We start from the raw sequence: 19085 nt of genomic DNA, 5'->3' as shown, positions 1-19085 counted from the left end.
ATAATGTATTTCCATACAGAAATGTCAACACCATTGTGGACCCCACTACAATAATGAAAGAATGGCATAAAAGTAAATAAAGAAAAGAGCTTGACCCATTATGGACTTTTCATACACAAAATGTCATTTTGATTAAGAATGAATAGTGCCAGACCATTTTCGTTAAAACTCCCTAAAATTAATGGAAAACACGAATACACCACACCATCAGTTGGTTGTATGAAAATCTTAGTCCTATTACATTTATAGTACAAGTGAAATGAAATTACATTCTTAGCATTATTACTTTCCCACAGAACCTTTGAAATCTCAAGGCCGGTCCTAGAGACACACGAATTTCCTGATCAAAAACCTCTCATTTAGACTCATCCATGCGTATCGGGCCTTGATTACCTCATGCAAAGTCTGTAAACACCTAAACTAGGAGAAAAACTTGTGTGGGGCTTGGCTTGCCACTGGACAATGTTGAGTGGCACTACCATCCACTCAAAACATGCCCCTTAATAAGCATTATCTACAATATTTGTTATAATTTTATATTTAATTTTTTTCTTTATAGAATTTTCTACTAAATTATTACACCTCTCATTTTTTTTCCTCAATTCCTCCTCTCATTTTTCTTGTCAGATTTTCTTCTCAGCCATATATTGTCTTTTCTCTTCCCCTTGCTTTTCTTTGCAAAAATCTGAAAAAATAAGAATCCACCTTCTCTAACATTTCATATCATGAAATTAGAAAGCAACTGATTTTGTCCTTTTTTTTTCAATTCAGTAACTGATTTTATCCTATGAGCTTGACTTGATTAACACACAAATCTCTAATTTGTCATAGCCCATCCCGAATTATTACTATCAACGATGTAAAATGACGGTTTTATCCTTGGACGTTGAAATTCTTGCATGTGTGTGTTATGCTTTGGGACTTAGATGTTATTTTCTTTGGTTGGTTGGTGACCCATATGGATCACACACACACACACAAACTTTCTCTCTCTCTCTCTCTCTCTCTCTCTCTCTCTCTCTCTCTCTCTCTCTCTCTCTCTCTCTCTCTCTCTCTCTCTCTCTCTCTCTCTCTCTCTTCTTCCTCACGGATTTTTCAGAAAATCCGTACAAACGTACGGACGAACGCCAAACTCACATTTCAAACACATATCAACGTCAAGAAGGTAAGATTCGAACTCCTTGCAAGTCCCTGAGTTCATATATGCCATTTTTAGGACCTGAAAACCTCAAAAACCTCGATAAACCATAACCTCTTATTTGATGTATTATTCATGCAAACGTAAAATAGTGTGTTTTTAGGGATTTCAAGCTTATAGGTAGCTTAAGGAGGTCCTCACGAGGCTAGAACTGGTTCGTTGTAAGATTTTGGATGAAAATTGAGTGTGATATGAAGGTTTTCATATTTTCTCAGTTTTTTGTGAACGGCAACGGTGAACGGAGACAGCGAGGCTAGCCGAAGAAGAAGATAGAATATTCCGTCAAAGTTGACGGAATATTTTGACGCCGTCAGGTAAAACTAACGGATTCAGTTACTATTTAACGAAATATTCCACAAAATATTCCTAACAGCAGTTAGGGTTTCTGTTAGGGTTCCCTGCGAGTGGCCGCGCGTGTTGCCGTGCCTTGGCCGGCACGTGGGTGGTCAGAAAATTATTCTAAAAATATGGGGACGTTCATGGAGTTGTGTAGATCACATTGGTATATTCAAACACCCCATTTGAGCATTGTATGAGAAGTTATTAGCTAGTTTTGATTTTGTGCTTGAAATTAACGTTTATTCAGTTAATTCGAATATAGGTGAGACTTATCCCGAGGACGAGTGCAGTCAAGGGCGACTCGGGGGTTACGACCCTTTGACATACCACTGAGTGGGCTTTTGACTTTCAATATATATGTATATACTTGATATTTTCCCAGAAATATGCTTTTAAATGAAAGTAGCCATGCATATAAATTTATATTTTATATACGAGTTGAATTGTTTGCATATATACATATTTGTGGTGCTGTGGACGCTCAGGTAAATGCCAGGTGAGTTATATTTTGTTATGAGAATTAATGATTAATGGCATATGATTGAATAACGTTGAGCTCATAAAACTGCACTTAGGGTGATTGTGATTTAGCAAAAAATATGGCACAGGCCTGTTTATAATGTCACATCCCGCACCATATGCTCACATTGGATCCAATTTAGGTGCACAGTCTTGTCGTACAGACCATCATAGGTGGTTCCGACTCGTAGGTAATTAGCGATTTATCGCCCAACTATTATGAGAGCGTAATATTGAGCATAATTATATTACACCCAGTCTTGTCATACAGACCTTTTTAGTGGTTCCAACTTATGTGCAGTATAGTGCCGTATAGGTCATGGTAGTGACTCCGGCTAGATTGACTAATGAACTATGAATTCAGCCGTACAGACTTATGCAGAGGTTCAGGCTAATACGTTATCTCGCATGAATTTATTCTCACCTGAATTACTTATTCTGTTTATATCTTGGCATGGCATACTTATGAATATGATTATGTGAAGCATGATTCGAGTTAAGATAATTATATATATATATATATATATATATACATTTATGCATATGTTTATATTCTATTTCTGGGAAAAATTATACATGTTTTATGGCGAGGGGTTAGAACTGTTGAGAAATGAAATGGTTTTGTAAAACATTTGTTTTTGCCCACTCACGCCCTCCAGGTTTTAGGTAGACTGCTGTTGGTGGCGTACGAGGATTCCGGCGGTTCTGACATATATATAATAAGTGTAGGACATTTTATGGTACTTATAATTAGTACTTGTCCTACTGGACTGCACCTAGACTTTCTACACTCTGATTAGGTGTATTTATACTTGTATTTCACTTTTAGCATTTATGGCTTATTAGTGCACTTTAAGTAGCTTTCGATTTTTATTTATTCGTATAACTCTTATCTTTATCGTTTCCGCACTGTGCACATGGCTACGTCACCCTCACGTGACGACCAGCATGCCCCGATCCCGGTCGGGGTGTTTCAGTTTTGTATCAGAGCCAAAGTTTAGCAGTCATGTGTGGTTCATGAATATTCTAAACTCTGTGATGTCTTCTGTCAGAACTATGCCACCTCGTAGAGAGCCCCGTCACTCAGCTAAGCCTAGTTTTCCCGATATTGCTCAATTAGGGGAAGCTATAGTTAATGCCATTTAGTCTTCGTTCCGTCCTCCTCAAATGACACCTCTTGAGACTGTGTATAACCTGAAGCTGACTCATTTCATGGGAAATGAAGTACATGAGGGAGAGGAGAAGTGGTTTAATCACGTGGATAAAACTTTCCTTGTGATGCAGAGTCAGGGATCTTCCTCCTGATAGGTGGGTCGAGATGACTACCTGGTTTTTGGGTCCAAAGCCTGCATCCTGGTGGAGACATGAGTCATATCAGATGACACCAGAGGTTGTAGCGGATTGGGAAGTGTTTAAACAGTTGTTTCAGAAAAGGTTCATCCTTCCTGAATACATTGACCGCAAGAAACAAGAGTTTACCCATTTGAAGCAAGGAAAGATGTCAGCAAATGAGTATTACAGGAAGTTCATTGATTTATCTCGATATGATCCGGAGGTTACTGCTAATCAAGTTAAGATGCTCCGTCGCTTCAGGTTGGGTACTAAGAAGAAATGGCGTTCTATAGCGACATTGACTCTCTGTGTCACTTACGAGGAGTTTTATGAGGTTTTACTGAGGTTTTACTGAGGATTGATGACTCAGAGAACATGCCAAGTGAAAGTGAAGATGAAGAAGAAGAGAATAGGAACCAGAGGCGAGATGATAAAGTTAAAGGTCAATCATCTCAGGGACCTTGTAAGACCTAGAATTTTAAGAGAAGCGGTGGTAGTTCCAACTCTTCTAGTGGAGGTTTGTGCTCTAATCTGCAGAGGAGAGGTGGTAGATTTTCTAGAGGCCAGAGATTTCAGAGGCAAAGGGATTTTGGTGGTTCAGGTGGATCAAGTGCTCCTTTATGCCGCAGGTGTAATAATAGGCATTATGGGGAGTGTAGGAGAGGCAGTAGTGCATGCTATACTTGTGGACAGATGGGGCATAGGGCTACTCATTGCCCTCAGAATCAGCAGAGGCCCCAACAACCTTCCTTACCACCATATGCGCTAACCCAGCAAGATTCAGGATCTAGTGGTTATGCCCAGACTGGACAAGGATGTGTTTATCATTATCAGGGAGACGTCGCTCCTTATACTTCAGGACAGTATCAGTACTCTCAGGATCCTCATCATCAGGGTGGTTACCCTCAGTATCAGGGAGGTTCTATGCCTTATCAGCCACATTCAGCCGGTAGATCTCAATGGTATCAAGGGGGACAGCCCCAACAGGTAGAGATTGCTGCTAGCAGTGTAAGATCTTCGAGGCAGTCTGGTCAACCAAGGCAAGGACGTGGTTTCATACTAACATAGGTCGTGGTGGACGATAGCAGAATCAGGGACATATCCATAAGATGACACTGCAAGATGCTCAGAACAATCCTGATTTAATCATGGGTACGTTAAATATTCTTGGTCATTTTGCTATAGTATTGATTGATTGTGGTGCTACACATTCCGTTATCTCTCATACATTTGCTCAAATGACGCAACCTCATCCTACACCTCTAGGATTTGATTTAGAGTTTTCTATGCCTAGAGGGGATAGATGTTTTGTGGTTCGAGTATATCCAGGATGTCCAGTGATGGTGGAAGATGTTGTTATGCAGGCTAATCTTATGTCGTTGGATATTATGGATTTTGATGTGATTTTGGGCATTGATTGGTTGCACTATAATCGTGCCAAGATAGATTGTTATGGAAAGACAGTCACTTTTCATCGTCCTGGATTACCTGAAGTTACATTTGTAAGAGAGCCTAGTGGAGTGAGGCATGGTGTTATTTCTGCCATGAAAGCCAAAAGATTGTTGTCGAAAGGTTGTCAAGGATATTGGCTCATGTGGTGTTGAATGATGATGCTCCCAGTAGTGTGGAGGATGTACGTTACGTATTTTCCGGATGTATTCCCTAAGGATTTGCCTGGATTGCCACCAGATAGAGATGTGGAGTTCGTTATTGATCTGCTTTCAGGTACGAATCCTATATCTTTGCCTCCTTATAGAATGGCTCCTGCTGAATTAAGGGAATTGAAAGTTCAATTGCAAGAATTAGTGGATAAAGGTTTTATTCAGCCTAGTACTTCACCTTGGGGAGCTCCAGTTTTATTTGTGATGAAGAAAGACGGAACCTTGAGGCTGTGCATTGATTACAGGCAATTGAATCGGGTAACCATTAAGAACCGTTATCCGTTACCCCGTATAGATGATTTGTTTGATCAACTCCAATGTGCCTGTGTATTCTCTAAGATTGACTTAAGGTCTGGTTACTACCAGATGAAGATTAGAAACGAAGATGTCCCTAAAACCGCATTCAGGATTCGATATGGTCATTATGAGTTTCTTGTGATGCCATACTGGTTAACTAATGCACCAGCAACTTTTATGGATTTGATGAATCGAGTTTTCCAGCCATATTTGGACAGGTTTGTTATTGTCTTTATTGACGATATTCTGGTATACTCTAAGTCTAAGGTTGAACATGCTAGACATCTTAAATTGGTGTTGAAAAGTTTAAGGGAACACTAGTTGTATGCTAAGTTTAGCAAATGTCAATTTTGGTTAGATCAAGTGGCATTTTTGGGACATGTCATTTCTGCTCAAGGCATTCAAGTGGATTCTCAAAAAATGGCAGCTGTGGAGAATTGGGAGCAACCTCAAACTGTCACCGAGGTGCGGAGTTTTCTTGGCCTAGCAGGTTATTATAGACCGTTCGTTAAGGATTTTTCAGTGATTGTTTTGCCATTGACGAGGTTGACCCGGAAGGATGTTAAGTTTGAGTGGGATGATAATTGTGAGCAAAGTTTTCAGCAATTGAAATATTATCTCACTCATGCACCTGTTTTAGCACTTCCAGATGATAACAGTAATTTTGAGATCCACAGTGATGCTTCTTTGAATGGTCTGGGTTGTGTATTGATGCAACATGGTAGGGTGATTGCTTATGCTTCGAGACAGTTGAAACCTCATGAGAAGAATTACCCTACCCATGATTTGGAGTTAGCATCTATCATCTTTACTTTGAAGATTTGGAGACATTATCTTTACGGTGAGAAATGTAAGATCTTCATGGATCATAAAAGTCTTTTTACTCAGAGAGATCTTAATCTTCGGCAGCGAAGGTGGATTGAGTTACTTAGTGATTATGATTGCACGATTGAATATCACCGTGGTCGTGCAAATGCAGTGGTAGGTGCACTTAGTAGGAAGACTCGAGCTAGACTTAATGCCATCTATGATTGTCATGTTCCTCTTCTTGTAGATTTGAGGTCCACTAGAGTGGAGTTAAGAGTGGAAGATCGAGAGAAAGCCTTGCTTGCTAATTTTCAAGTTAGGCCAATTTTAATTGATCGTGTGCTCGAGGCCCAGATGAATGATGAAGAGACCCAAAAAATAATTCAAGCAAGGAATCAAGGGAAGAAGAAAGATTTCAAGATTTGAGAAACTGATGGTATGCTTATGCAGGAAAGAAGAATGTATGTACCGAATAATGCAGAGTTAAAAAAAGAAATCTTTGATTAAGCTAGACAAGAATATAATTAAGAAATAAAAATTGGCATGGGTTGTTGTTTAAGTACAAGAAAAAAGGCATAGCTGCAGTTGTCATGAGCTTTGCTGGAGAAGAAGGGCATCAGAGGTGGAGAACGTCAGGGATGGGTCTCGTGGGGAGAGGAGTTGGGAACCCATCGCACCTCGAGGTAGTTTTTGAAGTTGATGTAAGCGGCCTGCTGGATTTGGTCTTCAACAGTGGGCTCAGCGACAAGGTGGAAGACGGAATGGAAAATGGATGAAGGGTGGCGATGGTGAGGAAGAAATCGGGAAGAGGAAAGAGATGAACTTCCCATTTTTTTTCCTTTTCTATTTTTTTTTTAAGTTTTTAATAATAAAAACATAATTTTTTTATACACATTATGCAAAGTTACCAGCCACATCAACGTAAAGGTGAATTTCATACTTGCCACGTTATCACTTAACGGTTAACGTAACAAATTTTTTAACGAATGTATGATATTAAAATAAAATGATAATAAATATGTGAAATTGAAATGTTTTAAAAATATTGTATGAGGTTGTAATTGTATCAAAACCTGAGAATTGTGAAATGTAATTTATCCTTAATTTAATCACAATATTTTTTCACCTGCTTCATTTCAAATTCAACGGTGCCCAATTCGTCATGCAATATACGTATTCTTTTTCGAAATCATTCATGAAATCAACGACGGGAGAAGCTTATATTTCTTAATATGGCACGTCTTGGCTTGGTCAGCTTATTCTTTTTTAAAAAGAAAACTGATAAAAATGGTTTGAAAACTTTGAGTTTTAATAAGAAGAACAAAATAAAGGGTTAAATGAATAGTATCAGGATTGATTTTTTAATTTAAAAATATGATTTTTCGTAAAAGTGAATAGTACCGAGAACTTTTCGTTAAAGTTTCCTTTTTTAAAAGCTAGTACGGAACAAGTAACAATTTGTCTTGGTCAGCTTCTTCTTAATATGGCACGTCGTGTCTTGGTCACCGACTTGCTCATTATGGTTTGTCGCTTTCCTATGACTCTAAGGCCTTGTTTGGCAGCCCGTATAAGAAATCAGATAGGATAAGTTATACAGAGACGAGTGTTTGGTGCAACTATGTACTAAATAGTACCCATATTACTTAAACTGGGCCCACATCTTTTATCCGGTGTTTGGGTTGATTCCCCACCGGTACTCATTTATGACTCACTGGTTGAGGAGACTCCCCAGCCATTATTGGCTCTCTTGTAACTTGCAATTTCTTGAAATACAACACTACTATCGTTTAAAACAAAAAAAAAAAACAAGTGTGTGATGTAAGAGTAGTATGAAAAAGAAATAAAGCGTATTAAGATAAATTTTAATTAAGAAAATAGATGTTAGGTGTATTCAATAATATGTGACATGTACTCATGTTAATAGTACAACACATAATGTATTTACCAAATTTGTAATGGGATTAAATACCATATACAAAACATAAGTTAGCAAACTTTGGACATATATTTGATGATAAGATGCACCGTGAATTCACAGTTGTCGAACAAGATTGGTCTGTGACCAAACTGACAAGCACCAACTAATAGGTATATATCTATTTACATTAATTAAACAAACTAAAGGAGAAAAATGTTTAGTTTGTATCTTGGGTTAGCCCGTGAAAGCTCTGGTGGGTCCCAACCCTAGTTTGATTTGCACCATGCAATCGAAGTCGCTGGTGGGAAGCAACAGTCGCAGTCCTCTTGGCACGGCTCTGGTAAGTCCCAGTTGCTTGGAGAAGTTGCCTCCTCCCCCTTGCCCTTGATTTCCTGGTGGTGGGCCCCGCCTGATGATTCACTAGAAGGTGCGGCGGCGGCGTCTATGAGTGTGCCCCAGCACTCCACCTTGTTGAATTCTGGAACGCTCGAGTGGAAGTGGACCCATACCAAAGCCTCCTGCAGTTCTGGGTAGCTGTTGAACAAGTTGCAGTCCCCATGAACAAAGGCCTTCAAAACCTACCAAGGGAAGGGAATATTGGTTTTAATGAGTATCATCAACACAAATAAGTCAATCTGAGAAGTCAATTATCACTCGTAGCCACAATTATTAATTAATTACTGATTTACCACAGGTAATTCTTTGCAGAAGATGAAGTATCTGAGCCTTGCAAACAAATCCAGGAGAAAATGAGATCCACTTATGTGACAGTGAACATGGAGAGACATCTTGTTCTTGACTTTCTTCCACCGAGCCACAACTTCATCTCTTTGCAACTTGTTGTACCACCCTTGCAACTGCAGCATCAAATTTCCCATTTTCCATTAAATTCTTTGTTACAATAATTAATCGAAAAATCTAAACTTGAATTCAAAATTCTTAAAACCTGAGCGTCGTCGATTGTTTGTGAAATTGCCAGAGTGAGTTTTGAGGTGACATCACTATGAGTGAGTGTGTAAGTTCTTGGAAGCTTTCCTGGGTGCTTCTTTTCGTCCACTCCTAAAAACAAAACCTTCAGCTTTGATGCTTCAAATATTGCTGGCCCAAATAGCCTTGCATTAACCTAATCAAATCATATCAAAATCAAACCCAGAATTCTATTTCAATTCTCAGAAACAAAAAACTGAAAACCCAAAAGCAGACTTGAGCGTAGTCAAGTTGGCGCTCCCGCTCTGCACCCAAGTTTGAATCCCTTGCCAACACAACATATGGGAGATTCGATTACAATATAGCTTGAATAAAAAAGTTCTGCGAATAAAATGATTAAAAGTAAAAGGAAACTTACAGGAAATATGGCCCTGTTTCTTTTCTTGGGTGTTCTTGTATAGTGAAACAAAGATCCTCTGTGATGAGAGAGAGAGAGCGAAGGCTTGAAATTTGAAGGAAGCACAGAAGCAGCAGCCAAAACTCCCATCTTTCTTTTACTCTCTCTCAGTAGGCAGCCAATTGAAGAAAACAATATGAAGCTTCTAATTCTGCTGCTTTTAGTCAATAATCAAGTAAAGAAAAAGGACAAGTTACTTCTGCTTTTGCTTTTGTTTTAAGAATAACTTGTGAGCTAAGCGTTTGATAAGCTGAAGATTTGAGCGTGGAGACGCGTCGGTCTGGCAATATTTGCCTGACATGATGAGATCACGGTTGCTTCAAGAAATCGACTTCTTTTTGGCCTTTATTGTTGGACCCACCTAATCCTTCTTTTCAAATAATCTGAATTCTTGAAATTTGAACTGAATTCTTGTTTGTCACCTTTGAATCAAATTTCAAGGATCCAAATTATTTGATGAGTGACATTAGGTAGAAGGGATCCGGAGAGGATCCCTTTCCGGACCGTGGACTATTATTGTGTAGTGATGGGTTGCCCTCCAAAATTCTCACGTGGATTTCCATCCAAAGTTTTGGTTTAGGTAGAAACTCTAATTATCTCATATCTCTACTAATTAATGAAACCTTTTTGTCAACTAAAAGAGAGTGAAAAGACAATTTAGTCTTCTATCACACAAAAAAAATGATGAGCAATAATGTAATTTCACAAGTCTAAATTTTACTGTTTTTTATTGAAGCCTACCTACATGTGATGTTAAAATATCTTTAATACTTAAAATTTAAAAATAAAATAAAATAACAAAAACCTCTCTCTCCCCACGTTCTCTCTCTCTCTCTCTCTCTCTCTCTCTCTCTCTCTCTCTCTCTCTCATTTTCTAAAAAAAATGTGTTCATACACACAAAATATGTAGGTAAATGTTGGTTTTATTAATTTTTTTACAGAGATATTATAAACGGCCTAGATCACTGACCGAAAGTTTCGTAAACCAATCACCAACCGTTTTTAATAGGAATTCCTCATAACTTTGTACAGCCAAACATCTTTGTTAAAATATACTAAGGAATTGAAGTTTTCACAAATTATCAAGAGAGATCGAATATAACCCAAAGTTAAACTGTCACAGCCCATCCCGAATTATTACTATCGACGATGTACAATGACGATTTTATCCTTGGACGTTGAAATTGTAGCGTGTGTGTGTTATGCTTTGGGACTTAGATGTTATTTTCTTTGGTTGGTTGGTGACCCAAGTGGATCACACACACACAAACTCTCTCTCTCTCTCTCCCGTGCCTTCTCTCTCTCTTCTTCCCCACGGATTTTTCAGAAAATCCGTACAAACGCACGGACAAACGCCAAACTCACATTTCAAGCACGGATCGACATCAAGAAGGTAAGATTCGAACTCCTTGCAAGTCCCTGAGTTCATATATGCCATTTTTAAGACCTGAAAACCTCAAAAACCCCGAGAAACCATAACCTCCGATTTGAGGTACTATTCATGCAAACGTAAAATCATGTGTTTTTTGGGATTTCAAGCTCATAGGTAGCTTAAGGAGGTCCTCACGAGGCTAGGAGTGGTTCGTTGGAAGATTTTGGACGTCGAGATCGTGAGTTTCAAGTTTGGCCAGTTTTGTCGAATTTCTCCGGCGAGATCCCGTGATCTTTGGGGCTTTAAACAGGTAAGGAAATGTTCTACAAGTTGAGAGCTTCAATTTGGTACGGGTTTCATGAAATTTGGATGAAAAATGAGTGAGATATGAAGGTTTTCATATTTTTCCAGCTTCCGGCGAATGGAGACGACGAGGCTAGCCGAAGAAGAAGATAGAATATTTCATCAAAGTTGACGGAATATTCTAACGCCGTCAGGTAAAACTAACGGATTTCGTTATTATTTAACGAAATATTCCACAGAATATTCCTAACGGTAGTTAGGGTTTCTGTTAGGGTTCCTGCGCGTGGTCGCACGTGTTGCCGTGCCTTGGCAGGCGCGTGGGTGGTCAGAAAATTATTCTAAAAATATGGGGATGTTCGTGGAGTTGTGTAGATCACATTGGTATATTCAAACACCCCATTTGAGCATTGTATGAGAAGTTATTAGTTAGTTTTGATTTTGTGCTTTAAATTAACATTTATTCAGTTAATCCGCATATAAGTGAGACTTATCCCGAGGACGAGCGCAGTCAAGGGCGACTCGGGGGTTACGGGCCTTCAACATATCAGTGAGTGGGCTTTTGACTTTCAGTATATATGTATATACTTGATATTTTCCCAGAAATATGCGTTTAAATGAAAGTATGCCTTGAATGCCATGCATATAAATTTATATTTTATATTTGAGTTGAATTGTTTGCATAGATACATATTTGTGGTGTTGTGGACGCTCAGGTAAGTGCTAGGTGAGTTATGTTTTGTTATGAGAATTAATGATTAATGGCATATGATTGAATAACGTTGAGCTCATAAAACTGCACCTAGGGTGATTGTGATTTAGCCAAAGATATGGCACATGCCTATTTATAATGTCACCTCCTGCACCATATGCTCACATTGGATCCAATTTAGGTGCACATTCTTGTCGTATAGACCATCATAGGTGGTTCCGACTCGTAGGTGATTAGCGATTTATCGCCTAACTATTATGAGAGCGTAATTTTGAGCATAATTATATTACACCCAGTCTTGTCATACATACCTTTTTAGTGGTTCCGACTTATGTGCAGTATAGTGCCGTATAGGTCATGGTAGTGACTCCGGCTAGATTGACTAATGAACTATGAATTCAGCCGTACAGACTTATGCAGAGGTTTCGGCTAATACATTATCTTCCATATCTCACCTGAATTACTTATTCTGTTTATATCTTGGCATGACATACTTATGAATATGATTATATGAAGCATGATTCGAGTTAAGATAATTATATATATACATTTATGCATATGTTTATATTCTATTTCTGGGAAAAATTATACATGTTTTACGGCGAGGGGTTAGAGTTGTTGAGAAATGAAATGGTTTTGTAAAACATTTGTTTTTTGCCCACTCACGTTTTCTGTTTTGTGCCCCTCTAGGTTTTAGGTAGACTTCTGTTGGTGGCGTACGAGGATTCCGGCGGTTCTGACATATATATAATAAGTGTAGGACATCTTATGGTACTGTATAATTAGTATTTGTCCTCCTGGACTACACCTAGACTTTCTACGCTCTGATTAGGTGTATTTACACTTGTATTTCACTTTTAGCACTTCTGGCTTGTTAGTGCACTTTAAGTAGCTTTTGGTTTTTATTTATTCGTATAACTCTTATCTTTATCACTTCCGCACTGTGCACATGGCTACGTCACCCTCATGTGACGGCCAACATGCCTAGATCCCGGTCGGAGTGTGTCATAAACAGTAAATAAAATTATTACAATTGTTGATGCACAAAATCAGTGAGGACTTTGGTACAACATAAAGTGTTAAGTTTGTGACCTTCACCAGATGTACGTGGTTCACCCAGATTGGCAACGTCCACGGAGTAGAAGAGTTCTCATTAATTGTGAAGGGTTTACACAAGTACATAGGTTCAAGCTCTCTTTTAGTGAGTACTAGTGAATGATTTAGTACAAATGACATTAGGAAATATTGTGAGAGAATAATCTCTATTTATAGAAGAGAGTTTCTAGTTTCATTCTAACATTGACACGTGTCGTGTTGTGATTGGCTTTTGATGTTGACACGTGTTGCGCTATGATTGGCTTATGATGTTGACACGTATCGCGCTGTGATTGGCCTCCTGGTTGTAGGGAAACTCTTATGGGTCCTTGACGGTATAACGTTGACCGGTGCTCAGTAGTTTCGGGATTGGTCAAGTATGGTACAAACAACAATAAAACTACAAGAAATAATATTTAAATAACTGACTACCTAAAACAGTTTCTCAAGTGTCAAACACTGGCTAGCAAAGGCTATTTCCAAGTGAATGGCTATGTTTAGCCTTCGTCTATATTATAGTCCTGCAAGAAATTATTTTTTAATGCCAAGTTATATTTATATACCATTTCCAACTGAATGGGGCGATTTTTTAGCCCCCTCAATAATTTATTATTTTAAGTTTGTTCTTTAATTTTATTAGTTAATTGAATTAAACTATCATATTAAAACAAGGTTTCCAAACATATTCTAAGTGTCATTTGTCGCAAAATCAATAAGCCTCCAGATATTAAAAAAGGGTTTGAGGTGAATAGAATATGAAGAATTGAAAAGAAAAAAAATGAGGTACAATAGTGTAGAAATGGTGTAGAAATAGTGTAGAAATGACTTAGGTATTTTATGGATTTTATGTTAAGAAGGGCCATGTTTTAACCTATAACTCTTTGACCGGCCCGGTTAAAGATGGCCTAAAGAAACAAAAGTATAGTTGGTGTTCTTGGAGATACTTCAACAAATCCAAGTAAGGACCAAGCATTTAGAAAGAGCACAAGGAGAGGAAGTGTAATATTTGAACAACATGAAATAGTACATTTCAAGCATTACACTTTTTTTAGGGGTGTGCTATCCGCACACCCCATTTTACTTCTCACATAGCCCTTGATAATTTATGTCCGTTGATCTTCTTTAATTCATCCGATCCAACGGCCAAAAATTAAAAAGGTGTGTGAGAAGTAAAATGGGGTGTGTGGATATCACACCCTTTTTTTTTATACAATAATATCCTATTTTATAAGAGATTCAGGTTAAGCTACATGTTTGGCCAACTTAACAATTAAGTATCGAATTCGGTATATATGCGAGTGGAACCTTAAACTTTCTACTTATAATTGAAGAAGTCTACTATACTACATTATTCCACGTTAAAATTTCGTAGTTCTCTAAGTGAGTTTAACTTCATTTAATTTAATTTAGATTAATACGATAATTGGGTTGTAGGTGTTATGAATTGTATGGCTGTTTTTTTGTTGCTAGTTTCCAAGCTTTTTGTTTTTTTTTTGGGTCAAGGAAACTATTATTAACTACAAAGAAACAGATCTACAAATGAAATGCCCAGAAACAGAAAAGCATAAACAACCAAAAAAAAAGGGGCCAAACCAAACAAACCAACAAGAGCCCAACCAAACAATTGAGGCACAAAAACAGAAAATCAAGAAATCGACTACTACCGCCTTAGCCAAAATAGTGCATCTTGACATGCACAAATCCATGCCCACCACATAACATTGCCTCACCAATCTCATCATCCAACCCCGATCTACTTTCCAAGCACAACCACAAAGTAAAGATAACTAGCAAGTGAAAGAAACAAGTTGGCTATCAAGAAAAAGAAGTCCATGCAAAACCATGAGCATCACTGCCAGGAACAGCAGACAATAGAGAGGAGGAGGACAAATGGAGATGAAGAGCAAGGGAAAAAAACAGCAAAATAGGACAAAATAGGAGACAAAAAAAAGAAAGGGGAAATTGGCAACCGATGCAATCGAAGCTAGAGTAGTCGACACCACCGCTTTTGAGCAGGTTTGAAGCCCTCACACAAAAAGAGGGGAAAACGCTCAAGCAGAGAGAAGGTCTCTCACGGAATGAAATAAAGTAGTTTCCTGGCTTTTTGTGATGGAGGCAGATTGTCTGCCCTCATGTTTAGTGTCTTTCTCATCCCCTCCTATTTTGTGCGGTTACGGTTAAGCCACGTCAACATTTTATATATAATTTTTTGGGAGTTTTAACAAAAAACCCGCAGTACTGTTCATTTTAACGAAAAACCACATTTTTACACTAAAAAGTCAAACTTTGTACTATTCACTTTACCTTTTATTTTGTCCTTATCGTTAAAACTCAAAGTTTTCAAGCATTTTTCATTAGTTTTCCTTAATTTTTTTTATAGAGATAATAAGACAAAAAGCAATAAGAATATAAAATGTTGACGTGGCTTAACCGTGACCGCACAAATAGGAGGGGATGGGATGGGCACCCAAACAGGAGGGTAGACAATCTGCCTCTTTTGTGATAGGCTATTTGTAAGAAAACAAGTTTTGTCAATGTCTTTTTCAAAAAGTCAATCGTATTTTTAATTAACAAAATTTGCTCTTATTTTATTTCTAAAAGTTTTAATTGACACCAATGTATGTAAAATGTTGTAGGCCTATTTAATTGGAGAGTTATAGAGGACTGGTGAGGTGTGGTAAGCATAGAGAAAGAGGGTGTTGATGCACAAAACCGGAGGTCTTGGAACAACGTAAATCCGACTGTGAATCTGCAAGTAATGTAAATAACACAAGATGTATCGTGGTTCACCCCAAGGTTTGGGCTACGTCCACACTGATATTGTATTTCTGAGGGGGAGAGAGAGAGCCTTTGTAATGAATCCGAGAGGCTCTGAGAGTGAGAGCTTGAGGGGGGTGAGAGGGCCTGGGAATTGGCCTCCCCTAATTGTGAGGGTGAGGGGTCCTTTTATAAAATAAGGACTCCTCACTTATTATATATTTGCCCCTTCCTTTATCACATAATTACATTTAAGTCCCCCGAATATTTGTACGAGATCTAAATACGAGGCCCTAAATATGGTATAAACAGTAGCCCCCCAAGTCTTCAGTCAAGAGAGTCTTTTGGTGGGAGACTTTGAAATTCAGTCCATGTGTGGGCCGAAGTAACTAGATGTTGTTTTGAACTGATGTTCGATATGAGGCGGTGCTCAATCTAAAATGATGCTTAACTAGAAGTAGCACATGCTACTCGGCTCGTGGCTTATGTTGCCTTGGTTGGCTTGGCTTGTGGCGTTGAAGGTGAAGGAGTCCCTTTTATAGAATAAGGGCTCGCTCCTTAATACATGAATGATGGGCTAGAGTTGATGCTCTCTAATGATGGTGAGGGAGTCCCTTTTATAAAATAAGGGTTCGCTCCTCAATACATAAATACGGGCTAGAATTGATGTTCTCTAATGGTGGTGAGGGAGTCCTTTTTATAGAATAAGGGCTCGCTCCTCAATGCATGAATGATGGGCTAGAGTCCCCCAAATATTTTTTATGAGGCCCAGTTAAGGCCTAATATATGGTACATAATGTAGTCCCCTAAGTCTTCGGTCAATAGAGTCTGTTGGCTGGAGACTTCAAATTAAATCCATGTATGGGTCGAAGTGGCGGTTATTCGAAGGCGGTATTTGTATACCCTACACTGAAGCTTTGTAAGTGGAGCTTTGTAAGTGAAGCTTTGAAGCTGGAGCTCTGTAAATGAAGCTTTTGAAGCTAGAGTTTTTGTAAATAAAGCTTTTGAAGTTGTAGCTCTGTAAATGAAGTTTTTGAAGCTAGAGCTTTTATAAATGAAGCTTTTGAAGCTAGAGCTCTGTAAATGAAGTTTTTGAAGCTAGAGCTCTGTAAATGAAGCTTTTGAAGCTGATTGACATGAGTGATGCTCATGAATGTTTATGTTGATTGACATGAGTGATGCTCATGAATGTTTATGTTGATTGACATGAGTGATGCTCATGGATGTTGTCATGAGTGATGCTCATGAATGTTAACATGAGTGATGCTCATGAATGTTGTCATGAATGATGGTCATGAATGTTTATGTATGATTGTCATGAGTGATGCTCATGAATGTTTATGTATGAATGACATGAGTAATGCTCATGTATAATTTGGAGTATTGGACGTACTTTTGATCACCTGGTTAGTGGCATGAAGGAGAGTACGGGTTGTACATTTCATCACCTGGTTGGTGGCATGAATGGCTAGTTGCCAAATGATATTAGAGTACGGGTTGTACATTTCATCACCTGGTTGGTGGTAATAGAGGCGGTTTGCCAAATAATTTTGAAGTATTGGGCGTACTTTTGATGCACAAAACCGGAGGTCTTGGAACAACATAAATCCGACCGTGAATCTGCAAGTAATGTAAATAACACAAGATGTATCGTGGTTCACCCTAAGATTTGGGCTACGTCCACACTGATATTGTATTTCTAAGGGGGAGAGAGAGCCTCTGTAATGAATCTGAGAGGCTCTGAGAGTGAGAGCTTGAGGGGGGTGAGAGGGCCTAGGAATTGACCTCCCCTAATTGTGAGAGTGAGGGGTCATTTTATAGAATAAGGACTCCTCACTTATTACATATTTGCCCATTCCTTTATCACTTAAGTTCCCCGAGTATTAGTACGAGATCTAAATATGAGGCCCTAAATATGGTATAAACAGAGGGAATTGAGTGAATTCTGAGATGTGATTTCTCACTGCATTGTGCCTTTATTTATAGTAGTAAGGAAGGTAAATTCCTTACCTTTTAGGTATTACAATACAATCAGGAAACTATCTAAAAACATGTAGATTCTCATACTAGGATTTACACAATTATATTCCTAAACTAATTAAGACCGGAACACTCCCTTTTAAGTGTGTAAATACTCAACTAAACGGTGCATCAGGTCTTAAGTGGCACAATGAGCATGCGAGTCTCAAATCAATGGAAGAATAACACAAAAAGGTAAAACTCACGAAACCTCACAAGGGTATATTATTATAATATTTTGAATGTATAAAAAATAATTTTTTTGCCACGTGGCACAAATTTGGCAGCACGTCAACTCTTAACGGAGTAAAGGATGAAAAATGTAACGGATGTATTATATTGAAATAAAATAGTATGTGAGGTATGAAAGTGAAATTTTTTGAAAATGTTGTATGAGGTTGTAATAGACCTTAAACATGAGAGGCGTTAAAGTGTAATTTACCCTCTTTTTTTTTCAAAGATGCGGCTTTTGACCCCTTCCCATCGTGAGCTCAATAGTTGCATATGTCGTATATGACTAGGATTTCCATGTTTCTTTTTTTCTTTTTGCTACCAAATCCAAACATTTGCTCTTTTTTTTTTTTTTTTGTTGTTGATGCACATAAGCAATAAATCAAACAATTAATCCCCTTCTAGTTATCAACGAGCAAGTAAGTTTATAATCTAAGAACATTGGTATTTCTCCTTGGAATTTTTCCAATTATGAGACTTGCAGAAGTGTCTCTTTACTCATGATTTTTCCAGAGGAACTGGTTGTTTACTACTATTTGGCAAATTGATAAAATCCAAATTTCTCCAATGTGGATGAAGAGCCTCAAGTGGTATCGGCTTACCAACCCTTCTATATTTCTGCAATCTCATGTACACATGGCAATTGATGAGTTTGGCGAATGGGGCAAGTGTTAGTCGAGCTATTAGGGTTTTAGTCGGAATGAACATATGATAAACAAAGGGTGATGCTAGGGTTTAATTATAGTGCTTGAGTTTATTGATATATTTGAATTTTATTATTAATTTCATTTCGTACTTAATATTAATTACACAATAGTGTAAAATAGACAATTAACATTTAAAATTTAAATGGGATGTAGTAAAAGGTTACATTTGTTTAAATAAAATTTTCTTTTTATAATTCAAAGATTGATTTTTCTGAAAAAAAAAATAATTTAGAAACCTAATTTTCATTCATATGATAATTAAATTGGGAGTTCATCCTAAAAAGAAAATTTTCATTGTGATTGGAATATGAAGGGTACACTATGTGTTTTTATATAAGTGGTGAAAAATTTTATTTTTTAAATTATTAACTTTTTAATACACATATATCACAATTTGTATAAAATCATATGATATACCACCTGTACACAGGTTACAT

The 19085-nt window shown here is 37.9% G+C and overlaps 1 protein-coding gene across 1 annotated transcript; it reads right to left on the bottom strand.

Moving 5' to 3' along the window:
• Window positions 1-8041: 8041 nt before the first annotated feature.
• Window positions 8042-9729, bottom strand: LOC114823090 (protein STAY-GREEN homolog, chloroplastic-like). The gene is made up of 4 exons (XM_029098423.2): window positions 9417-9729; window positions 9018-9194; window positions 8761-8928; window positions 8042-8649 (listed from the first exon to the last, which is right to left on the bottom strand). The coding sequence occupies exons 1-4, from the start codon at window positions 9543-9545 to the stop codon at window positions 8338-8340; spliced, it is 786 nt and encodes a 261-aa protein (XP_028954256.2). The 5' UTR covers window positions 9546-9729; the 3' UTR covers window positions 8042-8337.
• Between the last annotated feature and the right edge of the window lie 9356 nt (window positions 9730-19085).

The sequence above is a fragment of the Malus domestica genome, chromosome 06 (genome assembly GCF_042453785.1).
Source record: "Malus domestica chromosome 06, GDT2T_hap1".
NCBI classification, from domain to species: domain Eukaryota; kingdom Viridiplantae; phylum Streptophyta; class Magnoliopsida; order Rosales; family Rosaceae; genus Malus; species Malus domestica.
This window is presented reverse-complemented; position numbering and strand designations above follow the sequence as displayed.